Genomic DNA, 24877 nt, shown 5'->3' with positions numbered 1-24877 from the left:
GTTAACTTTTTTTCTGCTGTTCTAGGGCTGAGACTTATCCCACTGTCAGTGACAAAGTGACCCGTATACAGATCTCCAGAATTGTCGTCTATGTATGCCATGCCCTTTTTTCTTTTATTCCCGGATTAATCACACATACCTGCTTGACGGAGGTTAAGGGTCCCCTTTCAACTCTTTTGGCCTCTGTTGGGTGAATGAAGCCCATAGATATGCTTGGTGTGCACACTGTTAGCTTTTACCAGCGTACAAGCTAAGTGTAGATTACAGACCTGATCTGAACATGACCTGAATTGAGTAATGAGTGTGCATTGTGACGTGTAAGAAAAGGAGACACAGAAGGAGAACAGTTACAATTTTTGGGGCAATGATGTGATCCTGTGTTACCTGGTTCCAACCCTATAGTAAAGGTGCTCAGCTAGCTTCTCATCTGTGTGGTGTTTTTATTTTTTTCTGATGCTATGAATTGCACCCGACAGACTCCATTATATTCATTTGGATCCATCGGGTGTGATTGGTATATGTTATGTAATGGATCTAGCACCACTCTGGTTCCTATAACAGAACAGAAAACCAGAAATGCTGGTGCATATGTGAAGCAAGCCTCACTAATTGTTCTCTTGCCTGTGATGATAATTGGATGACCACAGAGTCATTAGCTGCTGAAAAGTGGTAACCATTACTCTGAAGCCACTTGGAATGCCAACTTTGTCTCTTTCTTTGCAGGGTCGTAATGGTTTGGGCTCTATATATGTATGGGCTTCTGGGAATGGTGGGAGAGAACACGACAGCTGCAATTGTGATGGCTACACAAACAGCATCTATACATTGTCCATCAGCAGCACCACCCAGCTGGGCAACGTACCCTGGTACAGCGAGGCTTGCTCCTCTACACTGGCAACCACATACAGCAGTGGCAACCAGAATGAGAAGCAGATTGTGAGTATTGCCATCTCTCACTACACTGTGCAATGACGTAAACCATTCCCCCTTCTTCTCCTTTGATTTATCCATCATGACAAACACAAACCGTCCATTCGTTCAGGTCTCTGGTATTAATCGATCTGCAGCACTGACCTCATTTTCATTAAGTCGACTTTGCATAACGAACTGTGAATATTCCAAATCATTTATAAAGTAAATTCCTACCGTTCATCAACATTAGATCCTAGTGTTTAATTTTAGGTTTAGTTCTCTATCCTCTTTCCATTGCTTTTTGAGTGTCAGATCATTAAAAAAAATGATGACTGATCATAGATCCTTATCCTTATTCCTTCAATATGATATTGAGTTTATTTAAAGGGTATGCCCACTTTAGAAAATCTTTTTCATATGTACTATTCGGCTTTATTCACACCTGTGTCCAGTCACACTTTGTTTGCTCTATTTATAAAACCAGACAAGCAGCATTAATGGTCAAAACCGCTTTATGGAATAACGGATAGGAACTGAAGCCGAGGGTCCACATTGGTTTGTCTGGGCTCCAGATAGTTATAGAACAGAAGAAAAAGTTCAGCATGCAGAACATTTTCTTCAAGTCTAAAAATTATCACATAAACCCAGACGGACCCCATAAAAAATCAATGGGGCTCCTTTGCATCCTTTTGTATCAGTTTTGCAATGGATCAGTTTGTTTGGGCCTAAAATAAAAAAAGCACATCACAAAATCCCCTAATATTGTTACGGCACATATAACTGACCACGATATGATAACTACAAAAGAACAACCAGTATACTGTGCTATGTTAAAAGATAATCTTTATTAAACAAAACTACAAACACCTGTAGCCACAATTATAATTCTTGTAAATCTCAAATACCAGAAGGTATGTTGGTATATGTCACTACTTGATAAGTATAGGAAAATACATCAATGCTGCTTTTGATCTACCATTGATATGAGAAAAAGTGCTTAGTGCTATTTCATAGTAAGAACCCCAGGTGGCGCCCTAGTATCATAGACACCTTTGTGACCATGGGATAACGTAACCGCAATACAAGACACTTACATAGCAGGGTGACCTTCACAGCGTGGTTTTCCTAAGCGCCCCAACGCGCGTTTCGTTCCTTCATCAGGAGGAATAAAAAAAGCACATACTGGATGTTCAAATGAAAGTGTGAATGTCTTATTAGGGAACCAATTTAGCATAAAGGGTCTTCTGAGCAGTGTGGAAAATGGTTTCCAAGAACCTGTCCTGTGTTATACAGTAAAACCATTGACCACTATGTAATGCTGTGCGTAATTTTCCCTCTGGTGTCACTGCAGAGATATTGAGCACCTACTACTTACTCGGCTTCTCCATAAGTGACAGCTGATTGTTGGGGGATGTCAGTAGGGAGACCAATTTGCAATCAGGTATTGCCAGAGACCAGTTACGTTTTTTTTTTTAGTTTTGTCTACGAAGTGCAACTTCCTATATTAATACATTTTCTTACACATCTTCATAGGACCAGCGCCTGTTCTATGGTCTCCCATTAGCTTTCAGCACAGTGATTAGACTGGTAACTACGGTAATTTTTAGACTTCTGTTCTAATAAGAAACTTGCACCTACTTATGTATCATACATAAAGCAGGCTGGAGAGTGCTGGACCGTATCCACCTCTGCCTGCTCTGTACCAAGGGTGTTCTTTTCTGTTTGCCTTGTGGCTTACATTGCTTTTTTAATGTTACAACATAAAGCCTGAACAAAGAGTGTTTGTTTTCTCTGGCCCCATTCCATGACATTTCAGGAAAAGCGAAGGGGGTGGTCAGTTTAATTTTTTAACGTGTTTGATGGTGAAAACTGGTTTTGAGAACAAACGAGAGGAAGTTGTGTCCACATTGGTTCATTGGTGACAATCTTTTTTTTTTTTTGTCATTTTTTTTTATATTACTGCTTGTCGATCTGCCCTTAGAGACTATGCTGATTATTTTGATTGTAATCTATTACCCCTTCTCTGCTTTATAGGCACTTTTATATGCAAAGGCTTTGTACCCTGTCCAAAACAATCTTTTATTTTTTTATCGCTCCAGTGCATAATGGAAAACTTCATCAATTTTTATAAAATAAACAATCAGACAATTACAGATTCAAGTCCCCTAAGTGGGCAGAAAAAAAACAAGTAAAAAAAAAGAATACAAGAATCCGTATTATCTTTTTCCCTCACCACCCATGAAAAAAAAGCAAAAAAAAATTGGGGGTATTGCTGCATCCATAAAAACCAATCTATAAAAATTAAGTTAACTATATGGTAAGTGCTGTAAAGCGAAAATAAGAAATTTAAATGCACAAAAAACAAAGTAGTGACATAAACCAAACTTATCCATTTTAATATACCATACTTCCAATTTTATTTTTCACCACTGCAAAAAAGAAAAAGCCGAAAACACTATACTACCGCAGTTTGGTGTTTCTGTGATTGTAAGGACTTGATGAAAAATATAAGTCATTTTTCATTTCCAATGATCCCCATATAAACAACCCTTCCAACCCCTCATCCAAAATTAAATGGTGAAAACTTTTTTTTTTTTTTTTTTGCTTTTTGATGCTTGGAAAGAGCGGAAAGTGCGGTGACTGCATGTAAATGGATTTATTTCAATTCATGGCAATCTGCTAATTGCTACTGGGCTTCTGATCAGATTGTGACAGATTAGGATTGAAAGAGGAAGATAATTTTGATAAAATGTATTTGGGATCACTTGACTGCTATAACTTGCTGGAATGGCTCGTTGCAATTAAAAGCTGCATGTCTAACTGGACACCAAGTAACACTTTGAACAAGACTCTATTTAATACACCAGGATTACTTGGTCTTGGAAAGTGTAATGTCTCATTTCTGTCTGATTCGGTGGTCTTGCTGTAGGTACTCCGCAATGCTTAGAAATTACTTATTTTGACAAGTAGTAACTTCATGTGGTAGTAAAACAAAACTTAAGATTTACCGTATGTAAAAAATAACCATTTTAAAAAACTGTAATGCTCTGCTGTTGATAAGCTGCTGCCGCCACTGGCATACATTGCGAGACGTACCAGGGCTGAAAGATTGCTAGCCCTTGCTTGACTTTAGAGATCAAGATGGATAAAGAGAAATTCCTAAATCCTAGAGACAACCCCATGGTGTGTGCCCAGCCTTGCGTTTAGCGAGAGCACTTGCTGGCAAATAACAAGTGCCTACTGGAGATGGCAATTTTGCTAGTAGGCTGGCAGCTATGTTGGTTGTGCTGCTGATGTTTTCTGATTTGGCTTTTTCATCCCCTCAGGTAACAACTGATTTGAGACAGAAATGTACAGACACTCATACTGGAACATCGGCATCCGCACCCCTGGCGGCAGGAATCATCGCTCTTGCTCTGGAAGCAAAGTACGTATCTGGTCTGGGACCGTTTTGTGGAGACTGCAGCATCGGTGTCACCTTGTGGCTGAATCTTTACTTTTTGGGGTTTCTATACATAACTTCACAAACCTAATGGTTATTTTTAACAGTAAAGCCTTCTGAGTTACCAGATAATTCTAAATATAAACCAGAAAAAGGGTACAAAAAGGAGCAGAAAGACAGGCCGTAATGTTTGAGGACACAAAAGGTTTTTGTGGATTAATTATGGTCAGAGAAATATAATACAACAATGCAAGTGTGATACAGAACAATATCCAGCTGTCAGAGTAATTTTCATATGCAAAACTAGGAACATACAATCTCTCCTTACACAATGGAAACTTATTTGTGTATGGATGAGCTTCCTTTATACCATCCTTCCAATTGTACAGAGATGTTCTTCTTATATTGACTTTATGATGCTAAAATGGATGTATTCCACCTCATCCTTCCGCCAGATAATATAGACTTCTTTCCGCGTTTCTCTCCTCTGTAATAATATTGACGTACGGTACTTAGGAAGGCTTAATGGGTGTTAATTTGTGGTTGCTCATTTCAGTTTTCTCCACACGGTAATGATCCCATCATTTCGTTTTCAGTTCCGCTTTTACAGCGAATTTTTAAAATGTGTTTTGAAGTTGTTTCGCAAATAGAAGGTTAAATATTTTAATGTCGGTCAGTGACCTGGACCATTATGAATGTGTCTGATAAGAGCAGCTTATTATAGATGGACAGTGACTGTTTCTATAACAACATAATGATTGCAATCACTTATAAAGTATGGAGATATTTGACGGTGTAAAGATTAGACTAGTTTGATGATTCAGCAGGATTGTATTGTTGGTCTTCATAATACTTGTCAATTTTTTCCCTAGTAACAATCTCACATGGAGGGATATGCAGCATCTAGTGGTCCGGACCTCAAACCCGTCACATCTAAACACAAACGATTGGATCACAAATGGAGTTGGTCGAAAAGGTGATAGAAGAAACCTCAGCCTTGGTCAGGCCTTATTCAAAGCTGTGTATTCTAGATATTGCAACTCAACAATGATGTAGTACCTCAGGGCGTCTGGGTACACAACCTGTCATCTGACGGTTTTGATGGCTGTGCATTCTAACTTCCAGACCGCTCTTGAAATAGCGTGTTAGAAGAAGTAAAAATGAGCAAGTGTATGGACCTGAGCAACTTTGACAGGGGAAAAATTGTAAAAAGTAGACGATAGGGCCATAACATTTCCAAAACTGAAAACTGCAGCTCTCATGGTGGTTTCCTGGTCTGGTCTGATCCCACCTAGCCTGTCTGGTTTGATCCAACAGAAAAACTACAATAGCGCAAATTCCTGAGAAAGGTAATACCAGCTATTATAGAAAGGTGGCAGAACATGCAGGGCCCTACACTGTATTAGGCTGATGATTTGAGGCTAATCATAACAGTAAAACAACCAGCCTAACACTGTGGTGCTGATTAATCAATGTATTTATGCCATAAAACTGGTGTAAAACACTTTGAAAAGTAGCAAAATGCAAGATTGTGCAAAAATTTAGCATGCCTGCTTTGGACAGCTCCACAAAAATGAGCGGGGCTGGGGTGAGTCACCACCTGGTTGTCTATCTCATGTGGCGCAAACTACTTTTAAGATGCACCTGCTTCATTAAAACTCTTAATGAATCGGGCACCTCTGCCTCCAGCACACCACCTCATCAAGACATGCGAGAATAACACCTACTTGGTGAACCAGGGCCTCTGTGTCCTGACACTGATCATTCCCTTTCTCAGCAATTTGTTGTGCAGTAGCTTCTCTGTGGGATCAGACCAGACATACTAGCTTTTGCTTCGAACGTGCATCAGTTAGCCTATGTCACAGGACACCAGGTGCTTAAACAGCATTTCGATTTTCTCCTTTGCCAGGTGTGAAATGAGCCATAAAATATATGAGAAAAACTAAATAAAAAATTACTTTTGGTTTCTAGATTTTCCTCTGGTATGACACATAATTAATTTTTACCCCAAAAACAGCGCTAAGAAATATTTATATTTGTTCCACATAAACAAAGCCTCATACAGCCACGACTTAGGAAAAATTAAGTTATGGCTGCTGAAAAGAGAAGAGGCCAAAAAAAAATTGACTAAGAGGTTAAAGGCACGCAGCTTGGACCTATTAACCTGAGCTATGTACATCAGCGGTCACCTTAGGACACTATACCTGTTAGTACGAGTTCTGTAACATGCTATTACACAATGCTGGGCATTTCACCAACACTCAGTTGTTGTTTTTTTGTCTTCCTCTTTATCATTTCTGCTTTTATAAGATGTGATGTGTTTGTGTATTACAGTCAGCCATTCTTACGGCTATGGACTTCTGGATGCTGGTGCAATGGTAGCTCTGGCTAAAAACTGGACCACTGTGGGACCCCAAAGAAAATGTGTCATTAACATTCTGACCGAATCTAAGTAAGTAATGCATATTTCTCTCCTTTCTTCAAAGACAACTGGACATACAGAAGAAATGGTTGGTTTACCATGACCGTTTTACAGATCTGAAATGTTTCCTGCTTTTGCCACTTGTTCAAATGTTTTAGATGAATCGGGAGATTTTGTTATTCGTTACGTAGACCAAGCTAAGAATAATGCTCATCCTGGAGAACCCCTACACTTACAACACCCCTTAAATAATCGAGAATACCTGGAAAAAGGAAAAGCCCTCACAAAGTGGATTCTAAGGAACAGAGACTTGCATTGGTGGCCAAAATTGTGAAAAAGTACATAACACTAGTTGTATTATTCTATGGTATTTTATTACAAAAAAACATCTTTAAATGGAATTCACCAAATTTTCAGAAAAATGTTAGTAGAACAGCAATTTTAGATAAGTGAAACACCAGGAACAATATTCAAAACTTCTGATCAGGTCAATAAGCACTTGGCTGGGAAACCTTTATTGTTTTTTGTTTGTTTGTTTCTAACAAGCTTTTTAACAAGCTTGGTTAACCCTCAAAGATCTTTGACTTGCGTTTTCATCACAGGTTGCGTGCAAAATGTATACATTGGGCACAAGATCTGAGCCTACTTCATATTGGGTAGATGTAAGAAAGTGGAGGTGTTGCCCGCAATCCCCTTGAAGACATGCATTGCAGCATGGTGCCTTACACAGGGTTTGAATGTGATTTTGTCCGTTTAGAAATTTACATCCACATAGAAACAAAAGAGTTAACAGTTGCGACTTGTCCAAAATGGGAGGGACTATGTGGGAAGAGGACAACTTCCTGGTAGTGGGAGAGATGGGGCCGAACTTGCAGCTGTAGCAGACCTCCGGTCTGAGGGTTGGTAGAACTGCATTTAATGGGTGTTCATGTGGCAAGAGGGAGACCTGAGAGACAGATAGTAATATTCCCAGAGGAACAAAGACAGTGGGAGGCCGGGCTACAAGCAGAACATTGAATAAGAATGGAAAGAAGAAACACTGACTAAGGCCTAGAGATGATGTGAAGTCTTAGAACTGAGAGCTAATGGGAAATTACAGTGAAGGGGAGCAAAAGGAAGACCATTTAGACAGCGTTGTAGTTACAAAGCGTCTACACTAAGTGGCCACCATACTGGAACACACACTCCTAAGGAGCGAGACACATTGCCACTGCATGGAATCTATGACTCTTGCTTAACTGGACTTTAGAGACATTGTTGAGGAACATGGAAGCTCCCAAGATGGTTTGCTGGGCTGTACCGATAATATAGAGGCACTGAGAAGAGCTGAGCAAATCCAGAAAGGAAGGAAACATGTGTGATGTTATAAAATTATATAAAACTGTAAGAAAAATATCTAAAATAATTTATACCATACGTTAAATGGAAAATAAAAATTGATACTCCTGGATTTCTGTTTGTGCTCATCATGCTTGTCCCCAAAAATGCAATAAAAAGTGCATAAAACATCTTGTGTACCCGAAAATGATAACCATAAAATCCTACAGGTCGGCGATAAAGAAAAATACAGCTTCATTAATGGAAAAATAAAGTTAGTTTACAGAAAATGGCAACAAAAACCAAATATTATTTTTTAAAAAAAAAATGGTAGGACATGTTTGTTTAACCACTGAAATATTTAAAAAATGTATTTAATATTGCTGTAATGGTACTGACCTGGAAAATCCTACTGTGAGGCCAGTTTTATAGCACAATGTACACCATAAAAACAAAACGGTAAGCAATTGTAGAATTTTTTTTTTTTTCACAATTTCATCCCACTTAGAAGTTTTTCTTTTTCAATGTATTATAGAGTAGATTATTCAAAGTTACAACTTGTACCTCAAAAAACAAGACGTCATACAGTTATGTTGATGTAAAAATAAAAAAGTTCTGCTACTTGAAAGAACAAGAGGGGGAAAACAAAAAATCTCGCACTCCTGGTTAATTGAATTGGTAGATGTTTGGCGATTAAAATCATCGCTATCTCTTGACTGTACTAGCAGTGTGTTAGGATTATCTTTGAGTCAGTTTTTGCACAAGGCAGCAACATGACCTGGATCTGAATCGCATTTATATATAAAAGTCTCAGTATCTTGGAAAGATCATGTTCAGGAGGCTTCCATTTGGCTTCAAGTATTTCATTTGTCTTGGCAACTTTTTTTTTTGTTTTGTTTTCATTCACAGTCCCAGGAATCACATACATTCTTTTGTTACAGATTCCCAAATTATACCAATAACTGGGTGCTTAATGGTACATGGGATACAATCCAGATACATATCTTTTCCAATTAATCTTCTTCCATATTTTATTCCATCACTTCCAAATAAGGAGATTCTGGTCTCCTCACTCCAAGTGGTTCTGTCCCATTTTCCTCGGTCCAGTTCACATAGGTTTTAGCCCTCTCTAAAGTTTTCAATCTTTGTATCGGTAATAAAAAAAAAAAAAAAGGATTTTGTGCACTTTTAGAGAGTCAATTTTCTAAAGACTGATAGACTTCTGTTACCTAGACAGACCTTTATTTCCTTTGTGCATCTTTTCCTACCTTTTTTTTGGCTTTACCAATCCTTGTCAGCAGCTTTGCTCACAGGTCATATTCCAGTATTGAAAAGCTGGATCATATCTGATTGAGTTTTTTCACTCATTATTTAGCTGTATGTGTAGATACAATTTGGGTGATTGAACAAAATTTCTTGCATTACATTCGACAGTTATATTTCCAGTGATATATCAGTTTATGGTATTTTAGAAAAACTGGAGTTACGGTATCTCAGATGTCAAAGATGCACTTTTTCAAAAGTTTTTTCAGTTATGGCCACCAGTGGAATTCGGTGTTCATCCAGGGTTTCATGGTAATTAAGTGTTCCTTGGAAACTACTTACTGGCCCACTACTCGATTCTATAGGGTCAAAAAATGAAACCTGGATTATTGACCTGCTTGGGTCACCACCTACTTTTTTTTCTTTTTTTAATGTTGTAAGAATCCGCTCCTACATCCCCCAATCCCTAAAAAAAGAAAAAAAAGTTTTGATTCTTTAAAATTTTCCAAATGTCTCAATGCTAATTTTCAGATTGTTGCACCATAGTCTACTTTTAAATATAGCTGTGTTAATTTGACCTGTGTCAAAAGATAAATTGTCCAATGTGTAAAACTAGATTTAGTTTTGAGCCACAGATTACAAGCGCTAGCATTTATGAGCTGCATTTGTTGTCTTCTGTTCCTCGGAGTCCCAGCACATTTGGTGTGGGCCTGTACAACCGTGATCCAGATTGCACTGTAGTCTTGTTCATGTACACTGGCCCGTTTTATGGGGTCAGCACAATTTCCTTTTAATGGTGTCTGAGTCATTTTCCGCATGCTGCGCTGCAGACTATACCTTAATTACTGCAGACACTGATAGAGCTATGTATGGGGGCAGGGTGGACGTGTCACCGCCGGCCGTCTGATTGCAAGTATTCATCTCTGCTCTCTGATTGTCGCGCCAATTAGGAGTAATCTGCAAGACATCAATTAAAATAAATGACCTGCAAGTTGTACCATTGCTCCCAAGTACTTGACTGGAACGTAGCTTGGAATTAAAGGCAGGCTATTGCCAGTACTACCACTAAATCATACTCTAGATAGAAAACCGTCGGACTGATCGGAATGACATTTTCTGTTAGTTTACGAGATTAGAAACCTGTATCCTGCAGTTACTTGACAGAAGTCAGGTCCTGGAATCTTTTTTTTTTTTTTTTTTTTTTTTTTTTTTTTTAACCTTTTAGATTTCTATTTAGATTTCTAAAGCATTGAATAGTTTCTACTACTTTATAATACTATCATGGCTTAGATAGCTATACTGGGAAGATCTAACCTTTTTGAATAATGAAGTTCACATGTACCTATTCTGGGCTGCAAGGAGTTCAACAAGTTAACAAGACTTTTCATTCTCTGACATTTCCCAGAAAGGAGAATATATATCATTTTGTAGTTTCTGCGAAGAACACATGTAAATGGATACAGCTCCTGCTGTTACGGGTAACGTTGCTCCTCACGAAGATATAAATGCTCAGTCAGTACTGGGAACAGACTATGTATTACCTGTATTTGGCTCTTTGGAGGATTTAGACACACAAACTATTCACACCTGACTGGGTCAAAGCCAGAGGCTCAATGAGACTAGTGTGCAACTGAGCCTGAATGAAGCCCTGCAGGGGAAACCAGCTGCCGCTCCATCTCCTGCTCTACGGCTGGTTGGGGTTAAGCTGACGGATTCCAAAGACCTTTCAGAGTTTTTGTTTAATTTCACCCATCTGTTCTTGGAGATAACCGCAACAGCTTTGTGCCCTCTAGGGCCACAAATGTTACCATTGTTTCCTGATAGCTGGTATCTTTACACATTTATTTTTGAATAATACCCAAGAATAAATTATTTTTGAGATTTGTGTATAGTTCCTGTATTTTTCCAGAAGTGTAAAGGGTGCATGTTGTACCATTATGTAATACAATGAACAGAGAGATGTGTTAGGAACACCTGGTTCTTTGGCATGTATTCTCTTCTGCGGTCTCTGCCCCGACAGCATTCTGGCACAGTATGCCCAGTATTGGCACTTGCAGCACCTACATTGGCAAATCGACAATGCACCGTCTTTCTATGCTCCATTGTATATCCTGCGTCTTGGTTTGACTCTTTGTTTAGAGATGGATTGGTATCCAGAATGGAGGATGACCCTCTGACATGTAATTGTATCTACACCCAATATAATTGTTTGCTCTTCATTCAGCCGAACATTTTATTTATTTCCTATTGTTTTAGAAAGCAATATTGGAATGCTTTCAAGATCCATTGTTAATGAGCAACTGTGTGATGACAAGTGACCTAAATAACTCACATTCTTTTTCATTTTGCAAACCAGATCACTAATTGGCATAAACAAATGCTGTTCTGATTCCTAGGGACATAGGGAAGCGATTGGAAGTCAGGCGAAAAGTGGAGCCCTGCAACGGGATGTCCAATTACATCAGCACTTTGGAGCATATTCAAGCCCGGCTAACCTTGTCCTACAATCGCAGAGGAGACCTCGCCATTTATCTGACTAGTCCTATGGGCACGCGCTCTTGTCTTCTAGCACCTAGGTAACCACATTGCCAATGCGAGATGTTTCAGTTAGCCGTTATCTAGCCGTTTTCTTTTTTTTTTTTTTCACATATTGAAAAACGGAATATTTCTTTCAAACCGAACTGTCAGAACATGATACTCCCTAAATGATCAGTTTACAATTCTCACTCTTAGGTTGTCAGCTTCGCTCTGTCAGTTACTGCAGTGATGGTAATATTGTATTATAGCTCAGAATGCCCAGTGTTACCAAGCAGAATACTTCATGTTCAAAGGTTTTATTGCAAATATTCCCTATGTGATAGTATGGATTCTGCTTTACGAAACCCTCACTGAGACTTCGTAGAAGTGCTGTCCAATGGTTTTCAGGTTGAGTCTTACTAGAGGCTTTCAGTAACATCATGGTTGTTCTACGAGAATGATATAATCAGTTTGGGTTTGTTTTGTGTGCTAAAAACATTGATTTCTTGATCTTTCCCAATATTTCTTCAGGCCTCATGATTACTCTGCTGATGGTTTTAATGACTGGGCGTTTATGAGCACACATTCTTGGGATGAAGACCCCGCAGGAGAGTGGGTACTGGAGATTGAAAACTCAAGTGGCAACAATAACTATGGTAAGTTAAGATAAATCAATTCAAAGTTTTTATTGAACATTAAATAATAATTCTCTGAGGCAAATATAGAGGAAGTTCAGATTTTATAGTGACATTCTACCCAAACTGCTGTAGTTTACTCTTTTGTTAAGGGCTTATGAACAGCTTTGACAAGGAAATAAAGATGTTAATATTTTCGCTGTTACTTTTAGTTAACCCCTTTAATGCAATTTCATTATTCAGGCCTTTGGTTAGTTTTTTTTATGGGGCTAAGAACTTACGGATAGTTAACTACCTGCCTGTTGTCCTCGCTGATGAGATCTGCCAGCTCAGGCGGTGACTCTCCTGCGTCATTTCACCTCACGTCAACAGAGCAGCACCTTCTCTTCCTTTCCTCTACTCTGTCGACAGGTGCCACTGCCGACATCATGATAAGTCACAACCTGCTCCCCGCATTGAGGCAGTGGAGAGCTGGCGGTCAATCAGCATGACATCTGCAGAGACCCCCCCCCCCCCCCCATCAACAGAGCAGCGTGGAAGAGAAGATACTGCTGTCGACCTGATTTCATGGAAAGCATGATAATCACTGTTAGGAGCAGTCCGTGACCACTCTGATGCATCAGAAATCATCGCTGGATAGAAAATGCAAGTAGTTAGCACCTACATGAATGTACGTTTTTAGTCCCATCAGAAAAAAATATCCAAAGTCCCAGATAACCCCTTTTAAGTTTGTGTACTTTCCCTTCTTTCATTCATTTTCAGACCTGGTGATAAACAGTTTGATCCACAGTTTTTCTCTTGTGGGAGTGAGTCTTCCATTAATATTGGTTGAATGTGGGGTCTTTTTCTATCAAGATTGCTGCTGTCTTCATTAGCTCAAATATCAGAGCAAAACTTATCTCCTTTTCATATGCGTCCCTCCTTGTCTGTAGTTTTTGTAGTGTTTTCTATGTGATCCCAGAGATACTTTCTTCCCCCATCCGTTCTCTGAAAATCTGGGCACATCCCTCCTCCTTACAGCTATCGCTAACACAGAACAGAGAGCCTTCAGAACCAAGCAGAAGTTCTGATGGAGTAGTAACATTTTTGCAAAGAGATCAGGTCGATAAAATACTTCAACCATTACTGTTGCTACGGATGTTTAACACTTTTTAAATGAAGACAATTTAGAAAAGTGGTTAGCTTTGCATTTTGGAAGCAAGTAAGCAACAAAAAAATTCTGTGTCCAGGTATAATTCTGTGTACTACAGGGTGGGCCATTTATATGGATACACCTAAATAAAATGGGAATGGTTTGTGATATCAACTTCCTGTTTGTGGCACATTAGTATATGGGAAGGGGCCATTTTGGATCCAACTTTATTTTTTCCAATGGGAAGAGGGTCATGTGACACATCTAACTTATTGAGAATTTCACAATAAAAACAATGGTGTGCTTGGTTTGAACGTAACTTTATTCTTTCGTGAGTTATTTACAAGTTTATGACCACTTATAAAATGTGTTCAAAGTGCTGCCCATTGTGTTGGATTGTCGATGCAACCCCCTTCTCCAACTCTTGACAGACTGTTAAAAACACCGCAGAAGAAATGCTAGCACAGGCTCCCAGTATCTGTTTCAGATGCTGCACATCTCGTATCTTCATAGCATAGACCATTGCCTTCAGATGACCCCAAAGATAAAATCTAAGGGGGTCAGATCGGGAGACCTTGGTGGTCATTCAGCTGGCCCACAACGACCATTCCACTTTCCAGCAAACTGTTCATGTAGGAATGCTCGGACCTGACACCCATAATATGCCATGATCATGACCAAGACCACCAGGTCGAAACTTGTAGATCGTCATTAGGTTCTATAGCCAGTGTGTACTGAGTGCTGGATACTATATATAGATATAGATATATATAGATAGATATATATATAGAGAGAGAAAGAGAGATTTTTAATTTATTTTCATTAAATTATTTTTTACCTTCACCACTCGCTGGACACACCTGCTTTTCTGTTGTATCCATATAAATGGTCCACCCTGTATATAGATTTAATAGGCTTCAGTGATTATAAGCCCTGATGATTGGTTATAGTCACCTTCACACAGTTGAATGGTCTTGTTTTAGTCCCCAGAAATAAACCATTTACATTGTTGACTGGTCAAAACTAATAATAATTCCACTTGTGGCAGCTTACCCGACTACAGAAAAAAGGAATAAAATGCCACTATGATCCCCAGTTTATAGTGTTTTATTAAATTCTCGTATAAGCCCAGTAGAGCAGGTTTACTGGTTGCTTCTGGAACTTTCAACACGTGCCTAAAAGTAGAGATGCAAGATAACATCAGGAGACTTGTTCATTTCCCATATCCCAAGTCATTTTAGGCTTAAGTAAGAGCCCTTTGAACTTGTACTCTGAAATGCAAGGTTAATGCTTTTCAACTCCTTTGTTTTATCAGAGAAAGATGAAATCTTTCCAGCACACATGGAACAAATTTCCTTGAATATTTTTTCTGAACTTGAAAAATTCCTAATATTAGTGTTTCAGTTCTAGATTCTAGCGCAGTGCCTCCTGCCTAAAAACATAAAGCAAATGTTTCCAAACCAATGACATCCCTTTGGTAAGTACATGGCAGGTTGTCAGCGCTTTCCAGTGGTGATTACATGCACGCAACAGAGATACTGTCAGCTTTAGCCATTTGCATAGAGTGGAGTTATACAAGCTGCAGATCTTAGCTATTGATGCACGGCTTATCAATTTTCAAGAAATATTTTAAAAAATTGAGGCTTATGGTTCAAACCTGATTCTTTCCAGATGTCACTTGCAGATTAACAGTTATTGAAAGAAGATCTCTACCTAAAATATATTCATCCAGGTTCATTCTGCATTCCTACATGTAAATGAATAGTAAAAATGTCAGATCAAGAGGGCAATGGAGTAATAGGATTATATTCCCGTAGAATGTAAGTCCGCAAGGACAGGGTCCTCTCCCCTCTGTACCAGTCTGTCATCGTAAATTTGTTTACTGTAAGTGATATCTATAACTCTGTACTTAACCCCGTTCTTATGTACAGTACCATGGAATTAATGATGCTATATAAATAATTTTAATAATCCAGGGTTGCATTAAATGGGACCTTTCTTTCCCTGATTGTTCCACCATTTGTAAACTTGTAGGAACCCTGACCGTACATCTCACAAACTTTCACTTGTCTCTACTACAGACCACTGTCTTTTTTTTTTTTTGGTTCTGTAAATAACTGGTGCTCCAAAATTATGCTATACGAATTATTACTAAAGTAAATGGCAGTTTATTAATATTAGTTATGTCAGTACATATAAAAGATGTTTACTTTCTGTTTATTTTCCTCAGATTTTGCTGTTTGACTAGTTCTCTGCTCCTCTTCATTAAAGGGGTATTTTCGTGGTGTTAAATTCCTTTAACTAGACCTCATGAAAATAAGCATGTTTGCAATTGACTTGCTTTTTCCATCTGCTTTCATTCTCCTGCTGTGAGAGTTTTTATCTTAAATAGTGTACAGCTTGTTTACAAGGAGCTCAACCACCAGAGCCTGGCCAGTATTGAAGGGAAGATGTTACCACCCACTATCCTGGTTGGCTTACCCTAGACCATTTATTTCAATACAGAAGTTAGCTGCTCACCTCCCTCCTGCTCTCTCCGCTTATGAGCTATTGTCAGTTCTGTAAAGTCACCAGGCCTCCACCATCAGCAGCTTCCAGAGCAGGTCCCCTAATCATGGCTCTTACCTTCCTGAGCCTTTTGCTTGTTCAAACACACAGTTAACATCATTCTCACTATATTTTCACATAGAGATAACAAAGAGCACATGCTGACAAATCGTTAATGTGTTGTAGCAGGACAAAGCGCTTGAATCAGGACGGTCATTCAAAAAAAGAGCCCCCAAGCCACCAGGAAGTATGGAGACTGCAGAGCTCTGAGCTGCTCAAGAGACATCTTGAGATTACCTCTTTAAGGCATAGCTGTGATCTGTGACTACACTTTAGCTATCCTCTCTACAGGGAGTCTGAGACACACCCCCTAACGCATGATTGGTTGAGGTTGCGGAAGCCCTGATCATGCTGCAGCTCTGCTTCCTCTGATTGGCAGCTGTGTATGAATAAGAGTCTATCCGTTTATCACTGGGTTCTCCATAGAGGAGATGATGATTTTCATTCTTCATCTGTTCCTTGTTCAGTTGAACTGTCTGTGTTCAGTGCTCCTATGAAGATGTTGATCTTGCCTCTCTGTATAGTGTATTTTACATGCACAGTTTTTAGATCTTCAGCATAATTGATCTTGGCATTTGGCAAGCAGTTAATTTACCTTATCAGCTCTGAGTGCTGCATTTAGGTGATGTGTGCCTGTCTGTCTTCCCCTGTGTGCACTGTTTGTGTATTCATGTTGCGTGGGCAAGATAAGAAAAATAGGTTATTTATTTACTGCATTTTGTCAACCGTGTGATGGATTGAACCCACTCGATTTGACTTGTTACATTAGGCAAGTCAGCACGTGGAACCAAGTGTGGAGAGGGGAAAACGTGTGGAAAGGGATCGGCAAGTTGTTATCGCACAGACACAGATGGGTCACCCAGTACAGAGCTCCAGATAGCTGCTTAATATTCACATGCAGAGTCCTGTCTGCTCACCAGACGCTTCCTTACACCTGAATAAGAGGATTGTTAGTGACAGGAGCTGTGGTTCTGCCGCTATACCCAGCAGAACACAGAGCCGCCAGTGTGCTGCGAGCTGTCATCCTGACTCTTCAGAAAATATAGTCTCGTTTACTGCTTACTCTGTCTCATCACTGCCCTGCTAGAGACTGGAGCTGCCAATCGGCTGCCCGCCGTGAATATCAGCGGTCACTTGCTTTCTTGTCTAGAAAATAGTATTTCTGCCAGTTGTCATTTATAGCTTTCCTGATGCTTTTATGGAATCTGTCATTGGTGTTATTTTGGTATAAAATGTAACTGTTGGCCGTAGTTATTTGCCTTCTGAAATGGGAGGAATAATAGAGGAGCTTTCACCCGTTTAATCATGCCAAGCTGGCCAAATAGTGGCTGCAGAGTGGAGTAAAATGTCATTTTCATTTTCCAGTTTTACCTTTCCATTAATGCAGATATTAACGTAGCTTGTAAAGTTTAATTTATGATTTAAATCCATAGGGCTGTTACCAGACATTTTTCCCTGGGGGCGTGTACTCCTTTTCCCTGTATGTTGCGGCCTGCTTATGATTGGCCAATGTAATACAAGGGAACAAGTACACCCCCCAGTGAAAAAAATCTCTAACATTCCCCTTGGACTTAACATAAATGCTTCTCAATGGAGAGGAGAGATTAAAAAATAAATAAAAGGGGGCGTGGCCTGGATCCTGAGCGGAGAGGACGCAGCTCGGCGTGGCTCCCGCTCTTAAGCTGTAAAGACCCGCTTTTACTACCCCCATAGGCGGATTAAAAGACTCCCTGCGGTGTCCCCACACTGCTGGGACTCCGCCGAGACAGCAGCGGAGCCGGTGGAGGAGTCGGGCGGCGGTGGGCGAGCGAGGAGATACCGGAGAGATTCGGCGCCATTACCTAGCCGGCGCCATCTTGCTGACCGTCCCCCTCTTCGCGCCGGAGCAGAGCCGCAGGACCAGCGGGAAGAGGTACATATCGGAGCGACGGGGGATTTCCCGGGCAGAGCCGAAAGCACCGCCGGACCCTCACCATCCCGGAGCCGCCGGAGAGAACGTTCGCGGCCGCAGGCACCCCTCCTCCCCCTCCTTCACAGCATATCGACGGGAGGAAATAGTCTCCCTGACCGCTCTGTGGCCTGATACGGCTGAGCGGCTTCTCACAGGGGACACTAACAGAAGAAGGTGAAGTTCCCCGAAGGCCCACAGACTGCACCAAGCGCCACCTCTGTGCAGCAGACCCGATCAGAGGTGCCGGAGGTAAGAGGTCCCGGGACCAGCACACCGGAGCCCCTGCACCCTATATATCATATCATAACCCTGAACTTGGGGGCCTGGCTCACTCCTCTGCAGGGGTGTGAAATTTTGGGAGGTATAAGTCCCTGTGGGCGCAGATGATACAGCTATAGGAAGGGGTGACGCGATTTTCCCCCCTGAAATTACCGTTGCTTAATCACAAACTAATTAGAGTGTGAGACCCTTAGATTCCTACTGCTGCTCTGAGAACGAGGCTCTTTAACCCAGCAGAAAGCAGTGGGCGTTATAGCCGGGTCTGACCACACTGAGAGCTGTAACAGTAGCTTCCAGCCCACGCGGCCTTCCCTTGCATGAGGCCCATCTTGCAAATAAGTGAAATCAGCAAATAGATAAAACTTTATTGACGGGGCGCATGTGCAGAGTGCAGCAATGACAGACATGTTGCGCTGAGCTCTGCTACCCGACGGACCCCATCCAACCCTTTCCAACGACCGAAGCATTCTAAAAATCTCCCTCTCGGGGACAGTCTGTTTTTAAGAGCAGGGCAATCCGTAATGCCGAAAAAGGGGGGCGCAGCACAGCCGACGGGCCGCTCCATTTCAGATCTCTTTACAAACGGGACCCCCTCCAAAATGGCTGCAGCAACTAATCCTCCGTCTGCCTCTACAACTCAGGGCAGTGGGGGCACAAAGCGGGATGATACTCCCTCAAACTCTGAAGCAATGATTTCAACGGCTACCCTCACGAGGTCCTTGCAAGAAACCTTTAGAGAGGAGCTCACCACTGCCATGCAGGGCATCTCATCCCAGTTGCAAGACCTGGCACAGCGCACAAACAATCTGGAGGAAAAAATGGACGTTGTCTCTGACGCGCTGGAGGAGGACCAGGAGACTCTCAAGCGACATACCGACCGTATTGCTGAGTTGGAATTGAGATGTGAGGATTATGAGAATAGGTCCAGAAGAAGCAACATTCAAATTAGAGGACTTCCTGAACATGTGGTTGCCCTTAAAGATACAGCAGCAGCCCTTTTTACAGCCCTTCTGCCTGATCTAGACTCGGCCCTTCTCCATATTACAAGGATACACAGAGCATTGGGTAAGCCAAGATCTAATGATATGCCCAGAGATTTAATACTAAAGATGCACTATGAGGAGACCCGTAATCTGATCTTACTGGCGGCTAGAAACCAACCTACCTTGCCTGGCCTACCAGATTCAGTGCACATTTATGCAGACATTGCGCCCACCACATTGGCCAGAAGAAGGGCCCTCAGGCCAATTACTACCTCCCTACAAGAGGCTCAGATTAAATACAAGTGGGGTTTTCCATTCGCTCTCATCTTCACTTTCAAGTCGCAGCTCTATACATGCCGGTCACTAGAAGAAGGAACCCAGGCCCTGATCAAGGCTAGTATCCCACTACCTTCAGAGACTCCCTCGCTTCCGCAAAGAAAACCCAGGCCAACAAGGGAATGGATAACCCATCCCAGAACAAGAAGTCAAGACACTCAGATTACCTGATTTGCATAACTCGAGATTTGGTATCCCCAAAATCAGTCATGTTTCTCTAGGTTATGTCTATGGGGCCTGTTGTTGACTTTGCTTTGCTCTGAATTTGAATTTAGATTAACTACCTAGCAGTTAATGTTCGGTCTATTTACAGTTGTTTTACCTACTTATGCATCATTCAATTCCCTTTTCCCAATCCCTCCCTTTTTTTTTTTTGTTATTCCCCCTCCTTCCCCCCTCCCCTTCCTCATCCCCCCCCATCCAACGTGGCACCAGGCAAGGTCGTCCGCTTTCCCCTGCTCTATTCGCCCTAGCCATGGAGCCATTAGCGGAAGCTATCAGAACCAACCCTAACATTAATGGACCTACAATTAGAGGTGACCACTACAAAGCTAGCCTTTTTGCAGACGACCTGCTTTTGTCCTTAGTCAATCCTATAATTACACTCCCAAATCTTTTTGTCGCTCTCCATGAATTTGAATTGGCCTCAGGCCTCAAGATTAACGTAGATAAATCTGAAGCCCTGTTTATTAACACTCCCAGGACACACAAAACAACATAACAGCGCAGTTCAAATTTACCAGAAATGAGCAATACTTAACCTATCTCGGCATAAATTTAACTCCCCATAGGTCGACTCTATTTAAATGGAACTATGCTCCCTTGATTTCTAACCTCAAATCGGACCTTACCAGATGGTCATCCATGCCCTTATCCTGGTTGGGTAGACTCCATGCCATTAAGATGGTTTCCTTACCACGATTTCTGTATGTTTTTCGATCCCTACCCATTCCTCTCCCCGCCAAAACGTTGCTAGATATCCACAACACGATTTCTAAATTCATATGGCAGGGGAAGAAGCCTAGAATAAGGCTTAAGACTATGTTTGTTAACAGGAGTCGGGGGGGGTCTGTCCCTACCCAACTTCATCTTATATTATAGAGCAGCCCAACTAGCCCAGCTAATAGGAGCTAATGCAGACAAACGCAGCACACCTAGATGGGTGAATCTCGAATCACACCTCCTATCCCCTTTTACCCTTCCTGGCCTCATGTGGACACTGCAGAGACTCCCGAAAGGGATTCACAAGTCAGCCCCTTTTACAGCACACTCCCTGATGCTGTGGAGGAAAGAGAGATTTAAACACTCCCTGCAATCCAGGACCTCCTTAATGACACATATTTTTCACAATCCGGCCTTCTCCCCAGGGCTGGATCCTCGCCCTTTCAGCTGGTGGACATCTAGGGGTTTAATTACCCTCAAACAGCTTACCTCACCATTTAACACTCTACTCACCAAGCAAGAGTTCATCCAAAATACTCTCCACCAAGTTCTGAAATATTGCGTATTATCCAAATTTTTCATTTTGCTGAACAGATACTGGGACATGGAACCACCCACCGCCCATCAGGTTATGAACAAATATGTCTAAGTGATCCAATGGGTGGAGGAGCTATCTCTTTAATTTATTCGAACCTAAATGCAATACCAGAAGATGTAAAACTTAAATATATGATACAGTGGGAAAATGACCTCAATAAGATAATGTCCCCATTGGATTGGCAAAAATGTTGCTGCTCCCTCACTAAGGGCAGTCTCCAGACTTCTATAGTTGAGACGTCTATCAAACTTCTACATAGAACATATCTAGTCCCGAGCAAGCTACATGCTATCTTCTCAAACATATCGGATCGGTGTTTCAGAGGATGTGGCGCTCTGGGGGATCTGAGGCATACGTGGTGGGATTGCCCGGTTGTGTCCGCCTTTTGGTAAAAAATCAAAGCTATTGTAGAAGAGCTGTATGGTGGAGCGATCCAGTTAGAAATAACAGTGTTCCTGCTGGGGGCCAGATATCCGGGCTTCTCCAACAAGCTACATAATTTAGTTAATCAACTATTTCTTGCCGCTAAGCTGCACATTGCAGCGAAATGGAAAACAGCTACCCTATCTTTCTCCCCAGTAATTGACAAGATGAACACTATCATGCTATGTGAACGAATACAAGCTACAAGAGAGGACTCCTGGGAGTCATATTATAAAGTGTGGAGACCATGGATTGAAAGGAATCCTAACAGTAATCTTGATCAAATTTTAGCCTTATCCCTATGAGGCCAATCTAATATCCGATGGTTCCTATTAGACTTGCTCCTTATACCTGACCATTGATTGTTTGACTGGTACCACTATGATGCAGTTATGGATCTCTTACTCCCCCCCCCTTCCTTCTTGTCCTTTCCATTTACCTGTCTTTGTCTATGTGTTTATTTGTATTGTTTAAATCCCATTGAAGTTATTCTGGAATTTGATAATATTCAAGTATGTTCCCCTGCGTGGGATTTTGTTGTAAAGCTTTCTAGATTTATCTTGAAAATAAAAATAAACTTGTTGAAACTAAAAAATAAATAAAAACTGTGTTACTCGGCTTTGCCAGTCTAATATGATCAAACTGGTGAAAGATCTTCTTTAACTAAACCGTGATATGGTGCTGCAGAATTAGGCAGATGGACAGTTTCACATGAACGTAGTAAAAGTACATTTCTTGCAGCTATATCACACCTGTAAGTCCCAGCAGAGAGCGGGTCTAATAACCCGAAGAGACGCTAACCTCTGTGTAGAAACCGGGAGACAATTGCTGCCTCTGTACAAGCAGAAAGGCGCATCCACAAGCCACATTTTTTAGTTTCAAATCTGCATCAAAATCCACATATGGAACATGTATGTAGCGATGTTTACTGTCAAAATTACTGGAAGCTATAAAGTCTGGTTTCCTGAGCAGCCAATAAATGTTTTTGTTTCCTATGAATTTAGTCCTAATTTAGAGTTGTCTGAAATCACTTGTATTTTTCTGGCCAAATGAGGGTGAGCCGTATTCTGCAAGCTTTAATACACTAATAATGAAACTTGTCATCAATGATATTATTGAAAGGGGTTATGACAAGTCACAGGTGAAAATCCTTCCTTTACATGGGTAACCCGAAACTGCAGTGAAGAGGAGCAGTATTAACAGTGGTAAGTAACTGACTGTAAAGGTACCTTCACACGAAGTGACGGTGCAGCGATAGCGACAACGATGCCGATCGCTGCAGCGTCGCTGTTTGATCGCTGGGGAGCTGTCACACAGACCGCTCTCCAGCGACCAACGATGCCGAGGTCCCCAGGTAACCAGGGTAAACATCGGGTTGCTAAGCGCAGGGCCGCGCTTAGTAACCCGATGTTTACCCTGGTTACCAGCGTAAAAGTAAAAAAAACCAAACAGTACATACTCACCTGCGCGTCCCCCAGCGTCTGCTTCCTGACACTGACTGAGCTCCGGCCCTAACAGCACAGCGGTGACGTCACCGCTGTGCTTTCACTTTCACTTTAGGGCCGGCGCTCAGTAAGTGTCAGGAAGCAGACGCTGGGGGACGCGCAGGTGAGTATGTACTGTTTGTTTTTTTTACTTTTACGCTGGAACCAGGGTAAACATCGGGTTACTAAACGCGGCCCTGCGCTTGGTAACCCGATGTTTACCCTGGTTACCAGTGTAAAACATCGCTGGTATCGTTGCTTTTGCTTTCAAACACAACGATACACGGCGATCGGACGACCAAATAAAGTTCTGGACTTTATTCAGCGACCAGCGACATCACAGCAGGATCCTGATCGCTGCTGCGTGTCAAACTAAACGATATCGCTAGCGAGGACGCTGCAACGTCACGGATCGCTAGCGATATCGTTACAAAGTCGTTTCGTGTGAAGGTACCTTAAGAGAAATCCTGAATTTCACAGGTCATCGCTTATATGTCAAACCCTATTGAAAAAATTAAAAACCATGAAAACAAGAGTGTGTACTGTAATGCTTAATTAAGCAGCTTTTGTTTCAAATTATGAGATGAACGTAGTTTTTGTCATGTCTCTGATTACAAATAATTATTGTAAAAATATAACTTTTTTTTTCTAGGAACATTGACACAGTTTATCCTGGTATTGTATGGTACGGCCTCTGATCTGCCAAGCATTTCCAACCAAGTGGATGGTGGCGGGTGTAGAACCGTTGCGTCAGGCCAGTCCTGTGTTGGTAGGTATTCCAGTGACTCTTATGAGATCGATATATAGATATACACATGGCGTATAGTGATGAGAGAACATGCTTAGATATCGTGTTATCTGAGCATGCTCTGGTGTTATCGAGCATGCCCAAGATACTCGGATAACACCTGAGCATGCTGAGATAACACGATATCCAAGCACGTTCGCTCATCGCTAATGGTGAATGTTCAGATGGAGATCAAAATTGTGTAAAAGTTTTTAGCAGGTTCTTTCATGAGTTAGATGTTTTCTAAAGGAAGTGATTTTCTTAATATTCTTTATTAGCAAAACCCTTTTATATTTTTCGGCTGTCCCGACATTTTGATTAAGATCACACCATGTTTATCATTTAGGTGAACTGATTTAAATGGTTGATGTTAGGACTTGCATGTTTATGCCTGTAGAGGTGTATATCTCGGTCTCGTGGTTGAACCTAAGCTAAGCACACATGGTTGTCAGATATAGGCCTGTCAAACCCAGGGCAGGGTACTAATTTCTCCAGGAATGAACCAGGAAGGGTTCTTTACTTTACTGAGAATCACCAGTATATTGTAAATATTCCCCTTACCGTGACAAGCACTTGTGATCATCTCTTCAACGCTATGTGCCCTTTACATAGCCAAATTATTGACATTTTCCAGCAGAAATATTGATCTATGTATTGCTAACTTTTTATTCTAAAATTTCTATCGGGGAGGTTCATTGCTTTCTTACACATGCTCACAAAAGGTGCATTACCATAGATATTTAATAACTTTCTCCTAGCAAAGGGTACATAGAAGACACCAGTAGCTATTGGCCATACGCATTAGAATAATGTCAGCTGAGCCCACCATATTTTTGGCACATCCAGC

The 24877-nt window shown here is 41.2% G+C and overlaps 1 protein-coding gene across 3 annotated transcripts in view; it reads left to right on the top strand.

The window, feature by feature from the left end:
- Window positions 1-24877, top strand: part of FURIN (furin, paired basic amino acid cleaving enzyme) — a 297012-nt gene that overhangs the window by 237484 nt on the left and 34651 nt on the right. For all 3 annotated transcript variants that reach the window (XM_077263564.1, XM_077263562.1, XM_077263563.1), the window contains 7 exons: window positions 724-936; window positions 4239-4339; window positions 5227-5330; window positions 6689-6806; window positions 11753-11932; window positions 12405-12529; window positions 23896-24012. In XM_077263564.1, coding sequence (XP_077119679.1) covers window positions 724-936; window positions 4239-4339; window positions 5227-5330; window positions 6689-6806; window positions 11753-11932; window positions 12405-12529; window positions 23896-24012 — 958 coding nt within the window. The remainder of the gene's footprint in view (window positions 1-723; window positions 937-4238; window positions 4340-5226; window positions 5331-6688; window positions 6807-11752; window positions 11933-12404; window positions 12530-23895; window positions 24013-24877) is intronic.

This window comes from Ranitomeya variabilis, chromosome 5, assembly GCF_051348905.1.
Source record: "Ranitomeya variabilis isolate aRanVar5 chromosome 5, aRanVar5.hap1, whole genome shotgun sequence".
Classification (NCBI taxonomy): Eukaryota; Metazoa; Chordata; class Amphibia; order Anura; family Dendrobatidae; genus Ranitomeya; species Ranitomeya variabilis.
This window is presented reverse-complemented; position numbering and strand designations above follow the sequence as displayed.